Source organism: Molothrus aeneus, chromosome 4 (genome assembly GCF_037042795.1).
Source record: "Molothrus aeneus isolate 106 chromosome 4, BPBGC_Maene_1.0, whole genome shotgun sequence".
Taxonomy (NCBI): Eukaryota; Metazoa; Chordata; class Aves; order Passeriformes; family Icteridae; genus Molothrus; species Molothrus aeneus.
Window position 1 is genome coordinate 23530438 of NC_089649.1, and position 25850 is coordinate 23556287.

The following is a 25850-nucleotide window of genomic DNA, read 5'->3' on the forward strand; positions in this document are numbered from 1 at the left end:
GAGATTGAGATCACTTTTATTTTCAGTCATTTTGGCGAGGACATGTGGGCAAGTGTGGGTGTGGTGCGTGTATGTCTGGGCATGCATGTGTGTGTGCGCAGAGTCCTGCCCAGTGATGTAGGTTATATGAATACCTGCAGTTACAGTCCTGAACTGAGCCATGAAGCGTGTGATGAGTGCTACACTGAGGCCCACTTGCTTGCCTCTTCTTGTGCTTACTGCAGTGCAGCATCTCCACCTCCCGGCACAGCTGTTACAAGGATGCCAGCCCAAGATCCCATCCAAAGGGCACGAGAGGAACTGAGCTCCGGGATCTGGCTCTGCAGGAGTGAGCCAGTGCATTTTCATCTCACTTAGTGAGTTCCTAAATAACATTTGCAGCTCCCTTTGACACAACTGTATCTAACTCCTCACCGTGAGGAGCCTCAACTGCTTGGACATCTTTAGCTGCCTCAGAGGTACAATGGGAAAGAGAACAGGGACCCCACGTAAGTTCCAGTGCTACAGCACAGCCATGCACATCTTGAGTTCCTGGGAAAGCAACACCCAAAGACACTACTGAGTTTTTACAGCCACCATGAAACTGTGGCATGGGGGATGCTGCAAGGGAGATGACCCGTGCTTCTGCAGCCCCCAGTCTCTTCCATCTGATCTGAGAGAACATAAGGCGGGTGGGGTAAATCCCAAACTTGCCTCTATTTCAGTTTAACTTTCTAAAGCTGAATCCCCCAAGCTCGGAGCACAGACAATGCAGAAAGAACAGCACTGCCATGAAAGGAGACTAGTCAAAGGGACCCTGGCCTTGTGGCAGACTGGAAACAATCTTACTTCTCTGACCTTTTTGCTTAGAGCAAAGTTAAAACAGAGGTGTCCCATCACCCAGGACCCTCTGCAGCTGCCAGAAGTCTCCAAGTACTCCTGTAAGCCCTAAAATGACCTAAATGTGCAGCATCACCCTTTGGGCTCACTCTCTCTCACCTCTACCTAGTTGTATGCTGCTTAGGGACATGCAATTCCTCACATTACACAGACCCAGAAGAAGGCAAAGCTGCTATCCTGGGAGTTTGGCTTGGACGGATGCAGTTTTGAATCCCAGGTTTTGCTTCAGAGCGTAACACAAGGTACTCCAGGACATCTTCCAGCTGCTGAAAGTCCTGGAGTGCAAAGCAGCTCCTTAGCTCTGCTTCCAAATCTGTCTGAACCAGTTTCAGCAGGAAATCAAAAACCGGCCAAGCAAGGGGTCTGCAAACCAATAAGTAAAACCAGTACAATTGTCTTGGGTGAAAGAGGCGTCTAGGAGATTGCCAGGAGATTCTCCTCCTATTCCAAAGGAGTTAAAATTCATTGTCAGCTCCACAGGGCTGATGTCCCAGTCCTTTCTGACCTCTTTATAATACATCTTCAGTAAAGGCTGCAGAGTGCTCCACAGAGGCCTTAGTCATTTCTAACAGTTTGGTAACTCTCTGAGCAGGGACAAGAACTGGAACATAATACATACTCTGAACTCAGGTATCTGCTGTTAGGGCACTGCATTCAAACCCTCTTTCCTTGTGGATTGAATAATGAAAAATTACAGATCCTTCAAAAATACAGGGCCCTCATCCCTGGGGCTGAGGGATATTAAGTGAGGTCTGAGGCAGGAGCTCAGCAAAGGGATGCTGTATGAGGATCCCAGTGTGCATCCTTAAAAACAGCGACAGCAAAATCAAAAGTACTATGAGCCGCTTGGTTTGGTTCTCCTGCATGGATCTCCCACCTGGCAACTGCAAAGGTGAGATGTTTCTGAACTGCATAGAAAATTAAATGGCTTTTGCATATTAAAAAAATTTGGATGAAAACACAGTTACACCAGTTACTAAACAGTGGGTGGATGAGCAATCACCGTTTTGTATTAAATAGACCCAACTAGATTGATCTCCATACTGCCACACTCCCGGCATTACGGCTTCAGTGCACAGCAGCAGCCTGAGTGCCTGCAAAGGCCAGGGAATGCTCCCACGGAGGTGGCACACCCTGGCAGGAGGGCTGCGGTCCCAAGGAGCAGGCTGTAAGTCCTCTTGCAGTCTGCTCTGTCCTCTCATTCCTTCAATGCTCACGCATCCCAGACCAGATGGGCACACTGGGAAACAGGCCTCCGGCTGGAAAAGGATTCCAGTTTGTGGTTGCTTTACAATGTGGTTTCCACGCAACTTCACAGCAACAAATCGCTAGTTTCTTCCTACGGAGAACGGAAAGAGAGGTGAGTAGCAGCAAAACAGGAGGAGAAGGCCACCCAGCACGGGAGGTGACAGTAGGGAATGCTCTAACACAAGTTCTGCCTGCACCAGGGATGGTTCATGGGCAGCAAGACTCAGGACAAAGGATTTCCTAGCATTATTCCTGAGCACCATTCAAAGATCTCACCTCCTTTTCACCTTCTCCAGCCACCACTGACAATTTTGAGTCTCCAGTTTATCCACAGCAACACAGAAGCACAATCAGTTAATGATATTCACTGACGTAAGGTTCATTACCAGAGGTAGCAGGTCAACACATGAAATCTGAGCCCAAGCTATCCTCCCAAGCTGGAACGATACCCTGAAGAGACAGGAAGCTGACTGAGCTGCCAGCTTTTATTTGGCAGCTTTTCCCCCTGCAGTAAGGTATGTGGCTTGACTTCTTCTACCTGGCCTCTGGATCTCCTGCTGGAGTGGATTCTGCCCTGTTTTCCCAGCATTAAGTTCTTGCCAATGGGAAGATTTACAACCTTGCACATAAGGCTGGCATCTGAAGGATGAGAAACCAGGGGAATATCATCTGTGCAACTGCAGCAGGTCCCAATAGGACACATCACTCTCTTGAAGGTTGCAGGCCTGGCCAGCTCACATCCTGGTGGGCACTGCCTGCTGACCTGTACCACCCACCCCAGGTCTGCCATCACAGCCCAAAGAGTTAAGAGCTGTACATTAACACAAGTATTTTAAGTCCCTCATCTCTCAGACCTCCCCCAGGATCTGATGAAGGGATCCTGGCTCTGGAAATGCCTGCCTCCTATTGATTTACATTAAATAAATATTTGCATGGAGCAAGACTCACACAGCACAATTACCAGGGCTCAGCTGCAGGCATAAACTAACAGCAACATCTTAGAAGTCCTCAAAGCCACACAGCTGGGGGAGAAACCTGAACTTTGGTACCAGTGCTCAGCCTGCCCTTTCCCACATCTGGAGAGGGAAGATGGCTACTCATGAACCATGGCTGCCAGGGGGATCCAGGATCAGCTTGTACCACACAGCCACACACTGCTTCTACCAGATCTCTGCACAAAGATGCCTGGGTGGCTTTCCTAGGAGGACGACCAAGATCTAGATTTTTAGTGCTCCAGTGGACACAATGCACAGAGAGTACCACAATGGCAGCGCAGCAGTACCAGCCATGGCAGACCAGCAGCTGTTCAGGGATAATGGTTACACTAGGGATAAGAAATAGCATGTGCCAGAGGCACACTGACTGCCCTGCTTTTGTCTCTGCATGATCACAGCACGTCGTCACCACTTCATGGCACAACATATGTGAACGTACAGGGCAGGAAACATGTCCCAGCCTGCTTCTCTGCCAGCCTCCACTCAAGATTGCTGCATGGGACACAGCCAACTGTTTTGTGGTGGAGCAATTTTAAAGGCTTCACAGTACCAACCCATTCCCCAGCAAAGCTTTGGCCAGCTGCCACCAAACTCACTTGTCCAGGAACAAATCCAGGGAATCCCGCTACAGCTCATTTCAAGAGACTTTCTTCCAAGCAGGTCTGAATTAAATGGTATACCAAGAACATTTTTACATTCATCATGAGATCCAAATGGGTTTTCAACACGCATTCAATGGGTCCACAGAAACCTATCCCCAGTGTTTTCCCTCCGGCCAGCGGCCCTGCCATCTGCAGCAATCATTTTCCTTCATGCCTTGTCATCCCCAACCTCCAGATGACTTCATCCACTCCAGCCATGAGGCCCCCACCTGGGAGCTGCCCCTGCCCCACAGCATTTCTTTCAGGGTCCAAAGTCCAAAGTCCCATTGATCCCCCTCAGCATCAACTCCACAACTGGAAAGATGGGAGCACTGCAGAGCATCGGCCATGTTCTGCCCGGTGGAAAAACCTTTGGCACCAGCACTGACAGTTTATCTGGAAGAGAAAAGGATAAAGAAAAAGTGATATAGCAGGGTTGATAGTGCTTGTGATGAATAACATAAGACACATGATTTTCTCTAGGCTTCTAAATAGGGAGAGAGAAGTGAAGAAAAAGTAACACAGGCCTTTTTGAGAACACAAGTTTCCTGCCAGCAGAGTGACTGTGAAACTGGGACACAGTTAACAGACGTTGTGGAAGGCCGGCTAGAGGACAAGGAGGATTGGAGGCATAGCCTGACAGCACAGTACAATAAAAATGGCACCTGCAGGTTAGAAATGTGCTGTGCCAAGTACACACACACAGAAGAACCAAATGAACAGGCAGTAATGGCCTGTGGCTCAGTATCAGAGCATTTTTGTTTTCTGCCCCACATGGGTACTTCAACCTCACCTTCACACACAGGTCAACAACCACCCATCACTGGAGCTATTCTCTACCAGGAGTGGTATTTTGGAATGGGAGGGTACTGAACAGAGAGAACAGCATCTAAAGCTACTGTCAAGACACTGAAGTGAAAGTAACAGGCATTCACATACAGCACAGCAGCAGACACCAGCAAGACACTCAGCTGCTCCTCTAAGCTCCCTACCAAATTCCTTTGTGCCACTCCAATTAGACAGACCCTGGGTGAATTTCTGTTTTTCTGGAAAACCCATGCATCAAAAACCCAAGGCACTGACTGCTTTTGTGAGTGTTGTTCCACCTTTTTTCCCATCACAATACAGCTCTGTTTTCCAAGCACATTCCCACTCTGTGGAGTGAAATGCATATAGACTATAGATACACAAGAGGGTAGGGCTCCTGTCCAAGGGGGACCTCACCAAGTTGGAAGACTGAATCAACAACAGTGCTGTAAAATTCAACAAGGACAAGTGTATACCTCTACTCCTACAACAGGACAACCCCAGGCACCACCATAGCCTGGAGTCCTGCTGGCTTGGGATCTGGTGGAAAACATGTTGAACACAAGCCAGTAATGCATCTTATAGCAATGAAAACCAAGTTAATAAAATAAAATAAAATAATAAGAGAGACTCAGATGGAACAAAAGGAAAGAAGTTCTGTCCCAGAATAAAGTCTGGGGGGGGTGGCAGCACCTCCATCCTTGTCATCCAAGGATGACACCCTCACGTCTACAAGGTCCCAAGGAACCTGACCTGTTTGTGAGAGTGGTCCTGCTTGAGAAGGGGGTGTACAGAAATCTCCTGAGCTCCCATCCTACCAAAACCTACCTATGACTGCACTATCTCCTGATCTTGCATCTGCCACAACAGCTCAGAGAACACCTCAGCCCACTTCACTGTACTTATCCTCTGAGTGGGCTGTCTATAGCCACAAATAATTAGAACAGTCCCCAGGCTGTGGGGCTGCTCCCTTCCGAAAGAAGTGCTTAGTGAGGGCATGTTTTACGTAGGCTTTCTGGTGTCTACTGACAGGGGAATAGGTCTGCTTTCTGGTCTCACTTGGAACAAGGGCTGATCACAGTAGGAGTGGGGGGGTAAACCAAGGCAACATTAACTCGCTCGCTGCCGTTCTTGGGACAGATGATCTCCGTCAGTCCCTCTGGTCTCGGCTGACTCAGCAGTTCTCCTGTGAATAAAGGAAAACAGTGACAATTTTTAAACATCAGCAAGGCAATTTTTGCTTTTAGTATGCCCTTCCTCTCCCCCTCACCAGGTAAGCATCCATGAGTGATGCAGGCAAACACTGCAAGAGGGCTTCCTGGTCCTGCATTGCAAGCAGGTCCCATACATGTAACCATAGTGAGTGTCCTGAGTGCAGCTTACAGACATGCTGTTCCCCACACACATAACTGCCATCTTTCCAGTCTCTGGTCTGAATCACTGCACACAGCCTCAAGACCTCCTTAGGCATTCATAGCATCTAGATGGAAGATTCCCTAATGCCTCTCTCTCCCTGGGTGCATTTGCCACAACTGCCATGGGACTGCTGCTGCATCCTGTCAGGACCCTTGGCTATGCTGTACTCTGCTGAGCATGCAAATCCCAGCTCCCAGCTGTCAGCTCTTCCATTTGGAAGCAATACCAGCTCTGTATTGAGTCACTAGCAGTGGGGGGCTCTCACAACGCCTGGTATCCCTCTGTGAAATGAGTTGCCTCAGCTTCACTGTTCAAGTGCCAAGTTGGCAGCTCCTTACTGCTGGCACCCTTGCAGAATGCAGTTCAGGGCAAGACACAGGTCAGCACAGTGACAGGGGAAAGCCAGTTGCTGAGATGTGTCCAGCCTGCGGAACACTCCTCAACAGCTTGCTCAGAGCAAATCAAGTTTCCTCCTGGCTCCATTCCACACATGACTGGCCCCAGCAAGGCAGATCCCCCAGCCATCAACATGTCATCTCCTCAAAGCAGTCCATCTACAGCTTAGACACCCAACAGCACCAGAAACACCTCTTGATACCTGTCTGGGAGATAGGCTATTCAAAGGCAATAGGGGATTACCAGCAAGGGCTCAATTCTTCTGAGTTTGCCTGCATGGGTGCCAAACAGACCTACCCAAAGCAGAGGCACCAGGTCACAGCTGGCTTGAACAGTGACTTTCTTTACAGAGGCAGGTCAGCTGTGAGTGGGCTGCAGCCACAGGTCCACACAAAACTCTCTGGACCCATCAATCAAGCAGCCACTGCAAGCTGTCCCCGCTTCCACTAAAACACTCAAGACAGATGGTCCTTGGACTCCTCTATTTTTAAATGCGCTTGCAATAAACTCCTCTACTGTTAAAGAACATCAGAAAATGTCTTCTTCTATCTAGTGGATATTGCCGGGAACCCCAGGAAAAACAGAAAAAATTACACTTCAAAGTACTGCTCAGTCTGTGCAGCAATAGTACAACAGGCTGCCCCATCAAGGGGCATGAAACCGTACAAATGCTGCTTCCCTCTTCTCCTTCCCTCTTCTGCTTCTCTTCTCGCTTTCAGAAAACAGCACATCATTTCATATAAAGAAAACAGAGGGGAGGGCTTGGCAAGGAATATGCATGGTTCCATTTGAGAGATACTTGTAGGGCCAGCAATTCTAGTTTGCTCCCATAGTCTGCAGTCTAAATTCACATTTGGTTTGAGTATCTCCCCTCACCTCACACCTACACTTAAACCTGAACTGGCAGAACAGCTTTAAAGTGAAGAAGATGCGTCTTCTAAACCAGAAGAAATGTGATGGCATTTGCAAGTCAAAGTTAAGTTTGCAAGGCAGCGTCTTCAATTACATGAGCTGTCATATTTTGAAAGCAGCATTGCACCCCATCAAGCATGTACACCACAGGGCTTCAGCTCCCAGCAATTCCCAGGTTTCCAACCCCAGGCTGACTTCCGAACTGCAGTACTGATAACTGTACTGAAAGTACTAGAAAATGAGTCACAAAATCAGTGCACCATTATGCACTTTAAAGACAGGGCTAATATCCACTAAATCTTAAATCAGAGGAGTGCAAGAAGATTGGTCTGTCTGCTTGAGCCTTCATGCCTATTTCCATCTTCCCACTTTAGAAATACTTAGATGGTGATTTCTCACACAGAGGAGATTGCTGTAGGGTAAAACAGATGTCTGATTTGCAGGCAAAACCCTTGCCACGGCTCTTCAGTCACCCTCCTTGTTTTCATGGCTTTACCTTCCTCCCTAGGCTGTCTCTATGATAAAGCTCACCTTACCCTGTACCCAGCCCCAACCAAATCTCTTCCAGCCCCACTCCCATTTCCTGCTGACATACATGCTGCTCCCCAGAAGAAAGACTTTTCTTACAACTTCACCATAAGACATATCGTGCACCAAGTGGACAGAAGGTCATCTATGTGTCCTTCCCCCTTTCAGCTAAAAGATGTCCTGCTGTTTTACTATACTGTTCCCATCCCCTTCTCATTGCAAACTGGTCATCTTTGCTGCACAAATTCATCACAATACTAAACTAGGTATAACTATCTAAATCACACCTCATATCATTTCCTGAATAAAAGCCAGTGCAAATGCCATTGCAATATGCACTGTAATGTATGCTATAACAAACTAGCATTGAGACACCCTGCTTGGATACAACTCTCCAGCCCAGAATCTCTCGGAGGTTTCAGAAACCTCACATTTCTATTCAGAAATTATTCAAACTGTAGATTATTATTAGATAATAAAAGTCCTCAGGGCCACAGCAGGATGGGAAAGAGGAGATCCAATGAGGTATTGGACTGATTGATACAAAGCAAAAAGCTAAGTGCCGGGCATGGGGAGGTGTTTGCTTGGTTTAATTGCAAAGCTTAAATGCAGTTTAAATGTAGCACCTAGTGTTTGCAGTACTTGTTCTGCCCCTATGTACAGGCTGTATTTTGCACATTCCTCTGTGAGCCTCTCACAAATTTTACTGGAAACCTCAGCTCTGCTTGCCCCCTCTGAAAGGTTGCCTGCAATAGCACACACAACCACAAAGCTTATCTTAGTCTAAACATGGACTTAGTTTTAATGTTAACACTGAAGCCAATAAGGTTTTAACCAAAACTCCACCTACTTTGTCTTAAGGTTAAAGACTATGACAGTCAAGTGTGTGAAGAACGACTTCATTTTTCAGTAGACAAATCTGCTTGACTAAGATTATTCATCTGATTTAAGAGCACGAGCCCTATTTTTAAAGGCACTTTAATGCTGGGTACTTGATGATCAAGGCCTGATGTTTAGATGCATCTAAATCCCAGATCAGTTTATAGTAGAGAGCCTGGTTAAAAGCACCTGCAAATAGAGAGCAAATGCTTAAGAAGATTCTCCTTTGCTGCCTCTCATTTGCAATGGCACAAATGGTGCAGAAAAGTTCTATCTGTTCCATGGCCACCCTCCTGGTGTTTTGGCACAGAAATTGGTCTCCACAACTTGGTAAAATGTGCTGCTCAGCAAGTTAAGATTGAGGCACAAACCAAGATCCTGTCATGAAACTACCATGGTAAGTTTGGCTGCTGCCATAAGTTGGCTTGTAAACTCTCCCAGGCAGATGGGCTGAGCAAGTCATGATGCCCACATTGAAAAGAAATGTGCTACACATGGGCAGTACAAAGGAATGACAGGAACAAACCTTCACCCTTTCCTAGAGCTCTACCAGAAAGGCCTGCTTCCTTTCGGCATTAGCCAGCTCACCTGAAGCAGTTACTTCCATGTCAGCAAGGTGTTCTTCACTGCCACTGTTTTATCCCAGAACACACACAGGCACAGGCTCACTCAAAGCTCATGCCAGTGATCAGAGCCATGCATGCTGCAAAGCACACTTCACTGGCCTTTAGAAAATACCCGTGAAATGCCAGATACCCGTGACAAATCAGAGTGCTATGAGAGAGGCTGACAGCAAGAAAAGCGAGTACTTGTAGCAGTGTTTGGTTACTCCATGCTGGCAGCCAGACAGTGTCAGCTGTAACCCTACTTGGCTGCCTAACAGAGGGGAAGGTTTGCATGCAGGAAGAAAATCCCACCTAGAGCACTTGCCTTCATGGAGTTCCCACTTGCAGTGGCTGTGCAAAGTGGGCCAAAGTTCCCCATTTATGTATGAAGACTCTGCTGCAAGGGCATAGGGATGAGATACTCTAATCCAGCCTGTCATGCCATCTCCTCTCCCTCAGAGCTCCCAGGACAGCACATTTGCACAGTATCAGCCTATGTTTACCACTTTCATGCTGTCAGGATCTGGGCCCCATTGGGACAAACAGTCAGAAGTGGATGAGCAGGACCTGGCCCCAGCTCTGTGGTGTTGCTTCTCTCTCTTCAGTCTGCCAGAGACTTTGAGGCTATATTGCTCATGCTTTACAACAAGGGAGTGAGAGCCAAAACCAAGCTGCTCCTACATCTTGCCCTGCTTCAGCACTGACCCGCTTACTCCATCATATATCCTAGAGCTGCTCTAAGCAAGGACCCACTGGTTTTTGCAGCCTCAGTACTCATATGTTCTCTTACCCTAAATCCCTCTCACTCTTCCTCCTTGCTGAAGGCCTTCCAACACAAACCACTGCAAGTGTGGTTGACTGGGGATAGACTTTACATCTAAGCCTCAAGTGTTTCTCCCTCAAGCCTCCTTTGACTAATCTTTGCTTGTGACATCTCTCAGCATAGTACTCAGCAGTCATGCCTTCAGGAGAATAGAGAATAGAACACTTTAACACTGCCTGCATACCCAAAGCACATGCCTCATGCTTGGTTTCCAGCAGCAGTCAGAAAACAGGGCTCACATGAGAGCCCTGGCTCTCAGAACACCCCTCTGTGTTGCATGCAGTCCCGTCCCGTTTCATCCATACAACTGCAAAGAAATTGGGGCTGGAGAAGCTACAGCTTCTGTGCCTGGCTGTTTGTTGTTTTAAGGTTCAATAGCTGGAGCACGTACACAATTACATCAAAGCTGTCACAGAGGCAGGGTGAGATGAATACCCATGTGCACAGATTTCCCCTTCTGCTTTAAGCGCAGGAAACGCCCTCACACACTGGGACTTCACAGCCAGCTCTACAAGAAATCTTCCAGGAGTCTTGGCAGAAGGAAAGGGAAGGAGATTGTGTCTCACAACAAGCCTCCATCTACTCCACACCATTTAAATCTTCTCTGCTTAGATGAAACTAATTACTTGCTTCATACAAATGTTGCTGTGCATGACACACAAGCTTATTCTCAAGCACTGTGCACAGAAAATACTGCTCTGTACTGGTATGAATTTTTAATATGCTCCTTGCAGCACTGCCTGCATGTCACGCACGAAAATATTCCCCAGAAAGAGAGAACACTGCACTTGATTTATTTCTGGAGTCCTGAGCGACCTAATCTACCCGGCCTGCTTGAGGCAGAGGGATGGATAGAGACCTCCAAGTTAGGATTCAATTTTTTCTCACTCAAGGTCATTCTCCTGGCGACAAATCAAACCAAAAAAAAAAAAAAGGGAGCAGTGCAGGGTGAAATGCACATTATGAACAAAAGTTTCGTAAGCCTCATGTTGCAGTCCCCAGTCTGAGGAGCTTAGAACTAGCAGACAAAATCAACAACAAAACTCCCAGCCTGTCAAAGAGCCCTACTGGGAGAGACTGCTGCGCAAAAAAGGCAACAGAGAAGAAAAACTCTGTTGGTAAGTAATCATCACAACAGTAGGCTGGTGAGCAGAACCACCATCGGGTAGAGTAAATGCCTAGGAACAAATGAGCCTGGGATTTGATATAGTTTAAAAAGAAAAGGAAGGCAAAAAGAAAGTTTGCTCTGGAGATGTGGAGTGGGAAAGGCAGCCAGATGCAAGGCAAAGGACTAGCCTACAGAGGTGAGTCCCCAAGACCAGAAACTGATAGCACAGAGAAAAGGGCGCAGAGAGCAAAGGTCATAGCTTTCCAAAACATGCAAGAGGAACCAATTTCCCCTTTGAAGGGTTCAAGACCAAAAATAGCAACAGCTTCCTTGAGCACAGAGCAGTCTCCCGTGCCTGCCCAGCTCCAATCTAGAGCATTACAAGTGTTAGAGGGGTAGGCTCAGCCTTGGCCGATCCAAGCATTGGACAACTTTCCAGCTTCTGCATCCACAGCATCAGCTGTCTCTCGAGACAGCACCTCACCTCTAGGCCTCACAGCTCTGACTGTGGACATATATATGGCTCACCTTGCCATCCCCCAGATGGCTTGTTTTCTTAAGTCATGTGAGGTGAAGGAAACACAAAACAAGCTTTGGAAACAGACAGCAATGCTTCTCAGCTTGGAGCTGACAGGTCAAGCTTCAGAACCCAGAGCTGCATTTCTCCAGGCCAGGAACCCTGGAGGTGCTGCAGAAACTGGGTTCTGCTCAGCTCAAGCCTAGGCAGCTTTTTCCCCAGCAGCTGAGATCACCCTGCACTCTACCTCCTACCTAAGGAGCTACCAGGCTAATTACCCTGGCAGGAAGCCCAGGGCTGTGCCAAAGGCCAAGGTGCTCTGCAAGGCCTGTCCAGGAGACACAGGCAGACAGATGCTGTACCTGGCAATCACTAACTCTGTTTTCTGCCACTCAGGGAATGGGAGAGTCACACAAACACCAGCTATGGTCTGAAAGGCTTAAGGGGGTTAAATACCCTCCATCTTCCCCGAGTCATTATAGGGTTAGCCAGCTCTTAACACATCACTGTCACAGCAGAAGAGGACGTTGACACACCTGAGCATTTGCAAAAGCTCTGGGGAAGCCCTTGGCACTGGACTGAGCACACCTCTGGGTGGAGAACTTAAGTGGAAAGTGTTCTGGATGTTCCACTCAACAGCTACAGGGGGTTAATTATTCAAATTCAAAATACCAAATTACAACTCACACACTAGTTTTCTCCTCATGAGTTATTTGAGATCATCCCTTACCAGTGTGCCCGTACAAGGCTTCCAAGTACAAAAGTTGGAAAACACTATGTTTCCCCAAAACATTAGTTAATTATGTTTTTCTCAGGCACAAAAAAATTAACTATAGTTATAAATGGAATTCAATTAAAAGCAAATTAAAAAACCCCTTATATTCCCCAAACCACACAATTTAGTACTTCCCATCTGCAGACTCACAAGCACAAATGCAGAGAGCAGTAAATGATCAAAACAGCTCCATCAAAATAACTCCAGGAGCAGTCATAAAAGTTTGAGCCTTGTGTCTCCTGCTGGCAGTACAAAATAAGCAATTCTGAAAAATAAAAGATGATTGCCATCTAACCTGCTCCTAAGCCAGTGTGGGTAAGTGATTGACCATCAATGTGGCTGCACAATGAATGCAACTTCTCTCTCCTCCTTCTGCAGTCCATGAGATACCGAGTGCAGACAGCATGCATGCCAGGTAACACTGACATCTCAGCAAACTGCCATGAGGGGAGAGGGCTGTGACTTTTGACACTACTGCTCCTTCCAAAGAGATGAGGAAAGGGGACGAACGAGATGCCCTTTCTCCACTCTGTTCCACTCTGTTCCACTCTGTATAAACTCCTTATATTTCAAATAGTATTTCAGCATGAGTAGTCTCCCTCGTCCAGCTTCATCTTTACCTATAGGCACTCCATCTCTCTTCTCCCTGTGCAGTAGGGAAGGTGGGAACAAGCCATCTCTTCCCACTAGTGACCAGAGTAGAACAATGGAGAAAGGACGTGACCAAAGGGGACAAGCAAACAGCACAGCATAAAGTCTTAGAAAAATGAGAGGGGGCACTGGGGAAAGATTGAGAAAATAAAACATCCTTCAAATTGCTGAATGTTTTGCTGTCCTTCTAATATCTGAAAAGCTTTTTGAATTGGCAGGCTGCAACACAGCACTTTCTGACAACTGCAATACAAAGCCATGAAAAATTGATTAGCTTCATTAACATTTTAGGACCTTATTAGCTGGAACGAAATTGACTGTCAAGGCATTTTAAGGGAGAGTCATGGTGTAATGAGCTCAGTGCGAATTATCCTCATCCCAGAATAGAAACAGGCCTGTCACCGAGTAACCAAGCCCAGAATCTACCTTTTGGTTATTTTTAATTCCACTCCTTCAGCCATATCTGCCATAAGCACTTTTTCAGTTTGCCAAGGCAAGGCACCAGCTGGAGAGAAAGCTGCAGCCAGCCCCAACCTGTCTGTTCTCATTCAGTAACAGCGAGGGACACCTGCACACAGAGCATCCACCTGAACACTAGACACCACTGGCTGCAGACAGTCCACACAGCAACAATTCCCACCAGCCTCAGCCCATCTTTCCAAACAGTAATTTCAAAGCTTTTACTCCTCCATCACAAAGGAGAAGCTCACCCTTTTTTCATCTAGATGATCAGCATACTGCAGGTCCAACTAAATGGAAAAATAAAAGCAGTTTAAAGGAGTTCTCAAAGCCATTACTATTGATAAACAGTTAAGCAGGGTCCACTAAAGTCTTCAGGGAGTACCAGGACTTGTCACCATCCTGCTACCTCTCTTTCTGTGTTTAGGTCACAACACATGAATAGGTTGAGAGAAGCCAGCCCCCAGAGCAGGCCATACAAGACTCAGTCCCACTGACTTCCAGCCTTAAGCAACTGGTGAGACAGAGCCAAGACTCCGCCTGTCCTTTTACTAAATTCAGAGAATTAGTCAAGTCTGCAAGACATATTTCCTCACAATAGTCTAGCTACTAATACTGCACCCAGAACTGGCTGATGGTTTTCTGCCTGCTCCAACACAGAAACTAGAAAGCCTTAATGCAGGTACTACATGGTGCACTTGAGGAAAAACAAAAGGAAGCACCTGATGCAGACTGCTGCAACACAAGGGTTCACAAGCAGACCAGACCATTAACTGGAAAAGTGTTCTTAAACATTACTAAGGAGACAAATCCGTGTGCTGATGTCATCTGCTGATGACAGACTAAGGCTGGGAGAGCACTTGAGACAAGTCTTTTCCCCTCTTGGCTTGCTCCTTCCTCGCAAGATGTCCATGCATGCCATGGTTGAAGGTTGGATTCTGACTAGGAAGCCCCTCTTCTAGAAGTTGACAGGTGTCCAGCTGGTAAGTGAAAAATTTGGAGTTTTCCCTTTTCCCTTGTTGTAACCTTGTACACTCTGCCACAGCATCCTTTCTTTTCTTCTCTCTTTTTTTTTTTTTTTTTTTTTTTTTACCATTTACTTACCTTCTGCCAGCCAAGAAAAAGGAGAACAAACCAAAACACACATGCAAGACCTGCATCTACATGTTCTGCCCAACAGTTTTCTCTGAGATTAAATAAACTCCTTTCTGGATAAAAGTAATTTGACTCCATGAGAATTGCTGTTGCCTTAGGGCCATTCCAAGGTTTCAGTGTGTTTTGCAAACTGAACTGGAAGGAACTGTATTTTCAGACCTGTGGTGGTAAGTATTCTCTCCCAGATCACTTAAGGTGAGATGTATGCACAATATTCCTCTGTAAAGCTATTTTAGTCACCCTAAAACATTCGCTGCTCATCAGGACAACCACAGAGTCCACTTAAACACAGGAACATTTATTTTTTACCCTTCAACATCGACTGATCTAAGGAGAAAAGTCTTTACACCAAAGGTCTTGCTCATATTCAAATGTTAAATCAAGTGTTTTACCCACTTATTGAACCAACTTGAGGTCATCCCTGTTCTAATCTATCAACATGACTTCGTATTGAAGTCTCTTTACTGGGGAATTTGGTCTATGCACGTACATCACAGAATTTATTCTAGGCTCATGCTTAATTGGAACAAAGTGCCTCCTTGGCATTTTTCCTTCAAAGCTATCCACTTTCTACATAATAACAACTAACCCCACACTACATGCTGTCCACAGGTATGGCTTTAGCTGACCACGAAGCTGCAGGATCAGAGAGGTTTCCTTAATTACAAGGACATCAGATATAACTTCCTTCTTTGCATATATTTGTTTAATTTACATTATAGTTTGTTGAGTACATCCTTAGTCAAGTATTTCTTCCTTATGAAACAAAGTGTATGCAGATTTGCATCAAGATATATGGCTAAAATCAGAGGGAGCAGAGAGAGCACCAATACCAGCCAATTCTCCTTTTGGAGGAGGAGAATTGCATAAGGCCACAATAAAAGCATTAATGGCACACATGGAAGTGCCAGCAATCCACAGAGCTCAGATCCTGAGTCTCCCTATGCCAACAGAGGTGGAAACCTGATACTGTTTTCAATCTGCTCTATTTGTTTGGCTTAAAGTATCTTTTGCTATTACCAAAACTGCAGTCTTCAAAGTTTGAGTGACCTGCTGGCTTTCTCTTGCTCAATGATAGAATAAAGCTCCATCTGTCCTTTTACTATTAACAGCTTTTACTTGCTCCATTTTCCAGATGGGATGAGAACTAATCTTTTAACTTTTCTTTTTGTGTTGATTTGTGATTCCTCAACATTTCCAATAATTTAACCACTCTTTTCTGACCCCTCTCATTCCCTAATATCCAAATAGATGACAGACAACTAATTGCCATAAATCAATGCAATAGCTAGCTTTTTCTTACAAACACCTTTTTCCCAATGAAAAGTGCTTGTTTATGAACTTAATATTATTATCTCTGCTGAGGCCAATGCTTATTGCTTTTTATTCTACTGTTGAAATGCCTCCCAGTGAGAAGTCATGCGAATACAGAAACAATAGCTTTGCTACTTAACTCTTACAGAGTTCACTGCCCGCTAAATGTCATCTGGTCTGGGTTCTCAGTGCCCAAAAATCACCTGCAGCATTCATCTTTGCTGTTTAAAAATCACTTCTATAGTAGTCACATTTTTTACTGTAACAGGAAGGAGCTCTGGGGCCCAGAAAGAACTCATCAGCCTCACAGGGAAGCAGCAGTACTGCCAGAAGAACATTTAACTCCTCCACCATTTCTTCTACTCCTCTGCAACTTTCTCTCATAGAGAATTCTGTCCTAGAGCTGAGCTCTCTCCTGGTCCCCTATTTGTACTGTAAACCAGTATTACTTCTAGGTTTCCACCAGGTGGACAACTCTGGGGTACTTACTCACCAGTGTCATTGTAACACAACCCTGACCCACGCCCCCCCTCCTTCAGATGTTTTATCAGCTCACCTGAGCTGCAAGCTTACCAGCTCTCCTCTGGATGGGATCTGTCTTGGGGAGGAATCACCTTAAAACTTCCCAGTCATCAACTTACACTGATCAAAGAGGAGACTCAGGGATATCTAAAGCATACACTGGAGGTATGCTCCCCAAGCGTGAGGACTACTAGGATTGAAAAAAAACAGGAAGCAGCAGAATGCTTGCTCTCAAATGCCATTCTGTTCAAACATTCTCAAACACCAAGTGCCAGAGTTCAAGTCCTCAGTCAGGCTTGCTCTGGGGGGAGGTGAAGCAGGTGTAGCAGCTCAAGAGGTGGCTACTGCCAGAAAAGTGGGAAGAAGATACATTTCAGAGCTACATAGGAGTTCACATGCTGTTTTAGTCAGTGCACTTTCCACAATACAACGGCAGAGCAACAGCCAAAGAAATAAGGTCAATCACACGCACTGTATGCCATTGCCATTACAAGAGAAGTAAATGCTGCCCTTTGTCCAGGACCACAGCTTGTTTTGAGATGCAGGAGGCCCTAGAGGACTACCAACCAGTGTTTTGGACACAGAGGGTTAAAAGAGGGAGTAGAAGTCAGACTGGACTAGATCGAGCCTTTCTTTCTCTCCACCACCAGAAGTCTGCTCTGTCAGTGAAAAATTCTGAGAAAGCACAGACGTACGAGCTGCATCTATCTGGGCTCGTAAGGATTTTGCATGCTTGGTGCTACTGGAAACGTGTCCCACAGTTCTGGACTTCACCAGCAACCGCCTGGGAGCCAGACAGAGGCACCAGCCTCCCTCCTCCCTCAGTCTCCTGCATTTTGTTCTTAAACACTCAAGCCAGGAAAACAGTCCTCCAAGCAAGGCAAAGCTTTATTAAAAATGAGTTCTGATTAAAAAGGGGTTTTAAATCCTTTTGTAATGATGACCGGATTATCCACATCACGCTGCATTACGCAACTGAGAATAAAGCAGCACAGAGCAAGGGATGAAAGTGCTGTCTCCAGCAGAACCATAACTTTGTAGGCAGCTCTCAGTTCCAGTGCTCACCTGCAAGATTCAGATAGGATCAGGTGCACTTTGTACATGCCAGAGAAGCAGAATCACACACAAACCTTGTACGATGCAGCAGCTGCAGAGCAGAGGGTGTTTTGCCACACAGCTTTCAACCAAAGGTGCTATTTCAGAGAAATACTGATGCTAAATGCTTCAGGAAGCACAGCTAAGAGTAATAAACTCTGACCTGAAGCCTGGGCATGGGTCTGCCATAAAATGTGACAACTGGTGATCCCACAGTGGTGATAAACCAGAGGCTGGTCAAGAACTGCCTTCAAGGTGCCCACCCTCAGTACAAGGACTCTGCTGCCAGCATCCACCCTGGGCCCAGGGGCAGCAGCAGCCATGCAGTAAGTGAACAGCCACACTGCTCAGCTTCCCTTAGCCAAAGACACCTGGCCACACTCACACAGCTGCCAGCATTTAATGTGAAGCACTGCAAAGTGCTGGGCCAGAAGTCCAAGTTACAGATTCAGAGCCAACCTACCGCATTTCCCAAAACAGCCCACTAAGCATCTCCTCTCATCACACCCTCTTCAGCCCAATGGTTGGTTGGAGAGGTTTCTTTACTTATTTTCACTTTTTTTCTCTTTTTTTGAAATCAGATCCTGTCTGAATCACTAAACTGAACATGATCTTGCCGTGTTCAGTAGCCATTTTCTTAACATTGTGTTAAACTTCACTGTAGGCGTTCAAAAATGTGCATGTGTGTAAGTCCATAACATGCCAAACTCTTGTCAGAGAAGTAAGATGTGATTTATTTCAAAGAAGGATAAAGAACAAGTTAAAATTAACAGGCAGCTTCAAAAGTTTTGTGGTAGCTTTCCATTACAAAAGACACAGAGAAAGGTAATTTTTTTTTCTGATCCCAACGGAAGGTTCCCAAGCTTTTCTTTCATCCAAGGAAGTCTTTAGTTTGGCTGAGCCTTTGAGGTCCAAACACATTGCTTAGGAAAAGACACGCACAAGACTCAACTCTTGATTGTTTATTTCAGCACCTCACCCTAGGAAGGCTCCAAGCAGACCACAGCAGCCACTTGCCAAGCTGAATTATTTTCCTATGCAAGCAGCAGCTAAGATCTTTCCAAAATCCAGTAATGATCACCTCAGAGCCTGTAGGGCTCCCTCTGGGCACACACATGCTCCTTTGAGAAACTACAAACTTCCTGCTTGCTCAAGCTGCCATTAAAATGCCACCAGTGCTGGATCACAGCATGACCCTTCATGTGACAGCGTGAGCGAGACTCCCTGCCCAAAACTCCTGACGCTACACATTCAGGTATGCAGATCTGGCTGGACCTTTTAGTGAGGACAAAGCACACTGGAGGAGTTTCACTCCCTACACAGCCCTCTAGCACCGTCATGAACCTGAACAAAACCACCTGGAGATGACCAAAGTTCCAGAGTGAGGCTCACACTGCCTCCATTTTCACCTGCTGAACATTTCTACACAATTGTCCACCAGAAGCTTAAAATGATGATAAAGTAAGAAACAAATTCTTGCTCAGCAGATTTCTGGGATACTGAGGTCAGCAAAAAAAGGCATCTCTTCCCAACATCCCAGCTGTCTTCCTTCACTCCATCTCAATATGAAAGCAGGCGTGGGATGTTCAGAAACAAGTCAGAAGGCTGTTGAAGCGGAGCAGCTAGCTATAATAAAATATGAGCTTGAACCTCCACAGAGAAAGTTTTATCAAAAGAGATGGCTTTAAAAACACCAAACAACCCAAACAAATAAAAATGCCAAACCAAAATGAGTAAAAGTTGGCAATATGCATGGTAATATGCCAAAAGTTGGCAGCTTGAATTACATATCCCTGACACCAAGAGCTAAAGGTGCTCAGCAGGGCATGATTCCACCAGTGCATTTTCCAGGCAAGGATGGCTCAGTCCTAACAGTGTACAGTGAAAGATCCATGTATTAAAGAGACCTGTGAAACCAGAGGCATGACTAGCTCCCATGTAAAGTCCCATTGCATCTTCTACTTTGCTGCCAGTCAAACATCTTTCCTATACTGTCCTCCTTGAATATGGACGATGAGTGAAGTACTGGGGTGGGGGGGTGTGTGTGTGTGTGTGTGTTAAAATCCATCACCACTGCCACTCACTACATCTACAAGATGTTGAAGAAGTTCAGAGCCATCAAAGCTCCGAGCCCCAGAGACCCTGTACTGAGCAGTCAGAGCTCAAGAGAGCTGAGCAGGGCTGTAAGGGGGCCCCAACACAGCACTGGCACATACTCAGCATGAGCAGGCTGCCCTCAGAGCCCTGAAGCTGCAGCACGGCTGCCTGACTTCACAGAAACAAATTTCTTCTTTCACACTGTAGCCATCACTTAGTGCCCAAAAAATAGATTTAAGCTGTTCCGTAGTAAAAATAACAGCGACCAAGAAACATTATGCCAGATCACAGGAAGGGGAAGCTCTTTTTTGTTAGATTTTCTAAATTTAACCACTTTGATATACCAGAGTCATATGGATATGAGACTTTTCCAAATCTAGTGCATGCATCACTGTCTGAAATAAGAGCATGAAAATCTCTCGGACAAAGAAAGAGGCTGCTCAAAAGGAAGATTTAGAGAAATGCACAGGGAGCTGAAAACTCATTTGATTATGCAATGAGTGTAAGTAGGCCTGGTGCTTGCTGCTGACTCCCTGGTTTGGAAACCTGCCACCAAGCATCCTCTGCTTCAGTACATTCAACCCCATCCAGCAGTTCTGCCTATAAAATTGTGGTGGGTTTACCCTGACTGGATGCCACATGCCCACCAAAGTCACTCTTATCACTCCCTTCCTCAATGGGACAGGGGAGATAAAATACAACGAAAGGCTCATTGAGGTAAGAACAGGGAGAGATCACTCACCAGTTGCTGTCATGGGCAAAATAGACTTGACTTTGAAAAATACTTTAATTTTTTACCAATCAAATCAGAGAAGGATAATGAGAAATAAACCCAAATCTTAAAACACCTCTGCTCTACTCAGTCCTTCTTCCTGGCCTCAACTTCACTCCTGACTTTTTCCTCCTAATTTTGTCTACCTCCTTCCTCCCCAGTGGCACAGAGGGTCAGGAATGGGGTCTGCAGTCAGTTCATCACAGATTGACTCTGCTGCTCCTTCCTCCTAAGGGAAGGACTCCTCACACTTTTCCTCTGCTCCAGTGTGGGGCCCCTCCCACAGACTGCAGTTCTTCATGGACTGGGGTCCCCCATGGGGTCCTAAGTCCTGCCAGCAAACCTACTCTAGTGTGGGTTCCTCTCTCCATGGGTCCACAGGTCCTGTCTGAAGTCTGCTCCAGCACAAGCTTCTCACAGGATCACAACTTCCTTCGGACATCTGCCTGCTCCAGCTGCAATTGCTGCTGCAAGGGCTTTTGGTTTTTCTCCCCTTCTTATCTGTTATCCCAAAGGTACTACCACCATGGCTGATGGGCTTGGTTGGCCTTGGCCAGTGGTGAGTCTGTCTTGGAGCCATCTGGGACTGGCTGTCAGAGAGATGGGAAGTGTCCAGCAGCTTCTCACAGGAGCAAACTCTGTAGGGCCCCACTCCTGCTACCAAACCCCTGCTATGGAAACCCACTGCAAAAATACAGCCACAGACAGCAAGGGTGTAAGAAGCACTGTGCAGACCAGGAGAGGAAACAAAATCCTCCATCTCCTCTTCACTGCAGTAGCACAGACATATAAAAAGGATAAGTCTGTCCATCTTCCCCTGCCTGGAATATGCTGGAAATGTGGAGAGGTCCACCTGCTTGTTTCTCTCTGAACACACAGTATGTTGGATTCCTGAAGATACAGTCCAGATGAGGCTTCCCCAAGAAAGCCAATCCATCCAAAGGACTACCCAGGGAATACTTTGAGCCAGAACTGATTATTCCAGCTCTCACTGCTTGTTTCTAGTTGGGCTGCTCAGCAATACAGAGGTGCGAAACAGAGTGACCCAAGAAGTTCAATAGTGGGACAGAGGCTGGCTGGCTCAAAGCCCACATTAAGGCAGTGGAGGCCAAGACAGCAGCTGTTCTTTCAACCTACAGCACACTTTATAAAAAGCTCTCTATCATTAGTGAGAGTTTGTCACCACACAGCTGTTGCTGAGTCAGACACCAGTTTGTCTGGATTTGCAATTTCCCATGCCCTGTGGCTACTCCCGGGTGCGTCTGCAATTTGCAAGACACATTCTCTCAAAGGTGTGCAGAGCAGCCCAGCTGCCACCCCACTGTCACTTTGCTCCAGCTCCTGTGTGTCCCATCATGACTAAATGCCCCTGCTAAGGAAGGTCATTGCTCCAGTGAGCCACTCAGCTTCACAGATGAAGAATTCCAAAAGTAAGGTGACAACTAAGTTATGTAGTTGCCCCTAGTCCCCCTTTGGTGCCATGTACACAAGGTCTGAGCTGTTCAGCTCTTTTTGGGGGAAAAAAAAATTCTGCATAAACAACTTGAACTATTCCCCATCACACATGACAATAAATACAGCTGCATACTATTATACATTGAGGGTGTAATCCTGTAAAATGCAAAGATCAGCAATTTGACAGACAATCAAGCTGTTTTCCCCATAATGTAGTAAAAGAGAATATGTGTACAGACTGGTGAATTAGACACGATATAAATATAGAGAGAGGGTGGAATGATAAAAATTCAAGTGTCAGGAACATCAACATGGGATGACTGCTTCTCAGAATGGATCTTCATCATCAGCCATTAACCCATCTTTTAGTACTTCATTCTTTATTGATCTCAATTTATCTGAGAATTTTCATGAGAGATGAAAATGCAACTATTTGGACATGGGCAACAGGAATATTTAGAGTACAAGACTGAAGTCAGGCAGCCTCAGACAGAAGTCCCTGCCTCTCCATCCTCCACACTGTACAGCCTGTGCATTTCAGCTCTGCACAGGGCTAAGTTCTTGCTTTCTAACACTATCTGTTCAGAGAAAAACTGCTTGCCATCCATACCTGACTGCTGCTTTTAGCAAAGAGGCCACAGGGAGTGGAGAGAGCTACTAAATAGCCAGCAACAGAGTTCCACAACAACAGCTAGAGATGCAGCAGGGAGCTGCTGCACCATGCAGACTCATGGTCTGTACTGCAGGACAATTTTGCAGTTCTGCTGTGTCCATCATAAGTTTTCAGAAACAGCATGATAAAGATGCCTTTTTCTTCTGCTGCAAGAAGCTCTCCCTCTGTATGTTGCCCATGCAGCAAGCGAGAGGGTCTTCCTAAATATGAGAACACTTAGGGATAGCCTAGGGACAAATCAGCTCTTCTTGCAGTCCTCTGCTGCCAACCATGCACTGATACACAAGAACCAAATGCACTGCACACATCTCTCAAAGTCAAGCAAGGCCAAATCACTGTACACCTTCAATATTTTTCCACTGCATGGTTTCATGGGGCAGAAACTGCTAGATGCATTTGCTAAAGCAAATTAGGTCAAGCACCTCTGTCTCAAATCAAACCCTGCAGATTTTGATGCTGTGGAAACCACAGCCAATTAATTTTTCAGGAAGTTCATAAACAATCCTACCCTGCTGTATGGCAGGATCTGTTCCTTATCAGATACCATTGCTCACTTGGTATTGCTGGAGAGAAAAACACCTGAAAAAATGTAAAGAACATGATCCAAGGGGAATTCAGCACACAGACTGGAAAGTTACTACGTACACATCATTCAAGAAACCAGTCTTGAGTGAAGTGTGCCATAATCTTGTATTCTGTTAGGACAAAAGCCTACAATATTAATTTTATCACCAGTCATTTGTGGGCAAAAGGCACATAAATCCCTGTCCTACCACTGTTGTACCTTTGTTTTGTTCCTGGCACACTGTAACAGGAAGAGACTGAAAACTCTACAGAAAGTGATGGGTACCATGAATGGAGGAGGAAGGAGCTTTCCCAGAACAGTGTAGGTTCCCTCAGATAACACAAATAAAAGTGCTTCTCTAAACTAGACTCTTGGCAAACATCATCCTAAAACTGGATAAAAGAGATTTCCTGGTATTGCTTCCATAAAGAGTCTCGCAGAAATGCACTTGGAAAAGCTTGCGAAATCCCGCCAGTAAAAGCCCAGCAGAAGTCTCCCATCATCTTACCAGCACAATTCAATGTATCCTAGATCAACCACACTACAGCTGCTTCCTGGAGTGTTCAAGCACCAAATCCGAGTCAGCACTTGGCAATACAAGGCAGGTCTGAACAGGATTTGAGACTGAACTTTATTTTGTGCTGAAGGTTACTTGCCCTGAGAGTTCAGTGTAGTGTGATCTTCACAAAGTGCTCAGTTTAATGGCCTTCCCAACTGAAGCACCTTGCTCATCTCAAAGCTGTTGTTTGGCTCAGGCAGAGCTTGCCATGCTCAACTGCCAATTCAAAATTAATGCTACCTTGTAGAGTGGTTAAGTCCTAGGCCATTTTCACACTCCTCCCCCAGGAATCCACAGCTAAAACCAGTAAGGAGTGTACTTGGCACACCTTTGGGTAAAGCTCAGAGCTCTTGAAAATGACCACTGGGAAAACAAAAAAAACAAATCTGAAATTAAGGTCTTGCTTTAAACCACAACCAACTCCAGCAGGCAAGCACTCCAGCAGTCACAGCTCAGTCTGAGCACAGCCTCCATCCACTGGCCACAGACAAGTCACCCCTAACCACAGAACCTGCTAAGTCTGAAATCACAGTACCACTGACCATGTTGGCAACCCAACCAGTGTTACCACCAAGCTTTAGCCAGCAAAATACCACAAGTGCAATATGTCTTCAGCCTCCAGCAGCCTCCTGAGGAAGAACCATAAGCCCTCCAAGGTGGGGATGTTCGGTCCATTTGAGCATCCCAAATTAAATTTCTAACAAAGCCACCAGCCATTTTATTTTCACAGGTCTCGCATCCCCCCATCTCAGTTCTTACATCTGGTTCCCCAGAAAGAAATTGCTAGAGGACAAAACTCTCCCACCTGGTCTAGCTGGAACAAAGGCTACATTCACAGAGGTGACCTTGATATCCAAGACTGTAAACTTCATCCATGCAACAGCTTCCAAAAACACCACAGCCTCCTCATCCTCTGCATAAGACAGCTCCTTCACGCTGTGGTCACCAGAATCCCATCAGCTCTCCTGATGTAGGCAAGACCACCATATAACACACCATGGAGGCAGGCTGAGACTCCTGTAACCCAAGTGCATTACTTTCTTAGACACAGGTAAGTTCTTAGCTAGTCAAAAGCACTGACACATTTTGTTTGCAGCAGAGGAGTTTGGTGGTTATAATTCACACTGTACTCTAGGCAGTCTCTTTCCACTCCTTGTCCCTACAAGGAGCTCCCTGAAATAGGTATCCCACAAGTTCCAAAGCACCTGAGAAGAGCTGATCTTATTTGGCACCAGCCTGCTTACTCTCACAGTTGTCCACATGTGTGTAACAAGCACAGGTACCACAAATAAGGAGAGGGAGGTAAAAGGCCACAACTGATGATCTTGTACTCAACCCCCAGAACACAATTTTCTTTACATATCTACAGAGGTTATTCCTCTATTCACAGTGGGGGTGAGGTAGAAAAAAAATTGTACACTGATGACTTCCAAGAACTAAAACCCCACATACGACTTTTCACTACATCAATTTTCCCCCTTCTTCCCTAGAAAATTGTTTTCAAGAATCAAGCAAGTAGCCTGCACTATTACTAGCAAATTACTAACTGGAGAGCATGCTAGGCTATCACAGCTCCTTGCTTAATACTGCAAAAACAATGGACACCACAGCATACAGGAGAATTACCTACCAGATGCACTTTTATGTTGTTTTTAAACTGATACTGTTTTTTACATCTCTATCCCAATGTCAAGTAACATGTTCACATCCCCAAATGCCAACAATTCAGCACTGTTGGTGATTTCCCACCATCCTCTCCTGAGATGCACAAGGATCTCTCCTGTAATACACCTGCATGTGGATCATTCACGTGCCAAATCTCAACTAAACTTACATGGGAAAACTTTTCCACTTCAGTGCTTGTAGAAGCAGGTATCATATCACCAGATGTGTGAGCATACAAGACAATGCAAAGCATGTTGCATGACACCTGTGTCCACAGCATGCTGAAGCAGCACACAAATCAGTCCTCATGTAATCAACTGACTCCAGAGAGGGAAAAAC

General features: G+C 45.9%; 1 protein-coding gene across 1 annotated transcript in view; it reads right to left on the reverse strand.

Moving 5' to 3' along the window:
• MFHAS1 (multifunctional ROCO family signaling regulator 1) overlaps positions 1-25850 on the reverse strand; it is a 34944-nt gene continuing 9094 nt past the window's right edge. The window contains exons 2-4 of the mRNA XM_066548075.1: positions 5630-5756; positions 3719-4159; positions 1-2218 (exon numbers count right to left, since the gene is read on the reverse strand). Coding sequence (XP_066404172.1) covers positions 4156-4159; positions 5630-5756 — 131 coding nt within the window. The 3' untranslated portion in view covers positions 1-2218; positions 3719-4155. The remainder of the gene's footprint in view (positions 2219-3718; positions 4160-5629; positions 5757-25850) is intronic.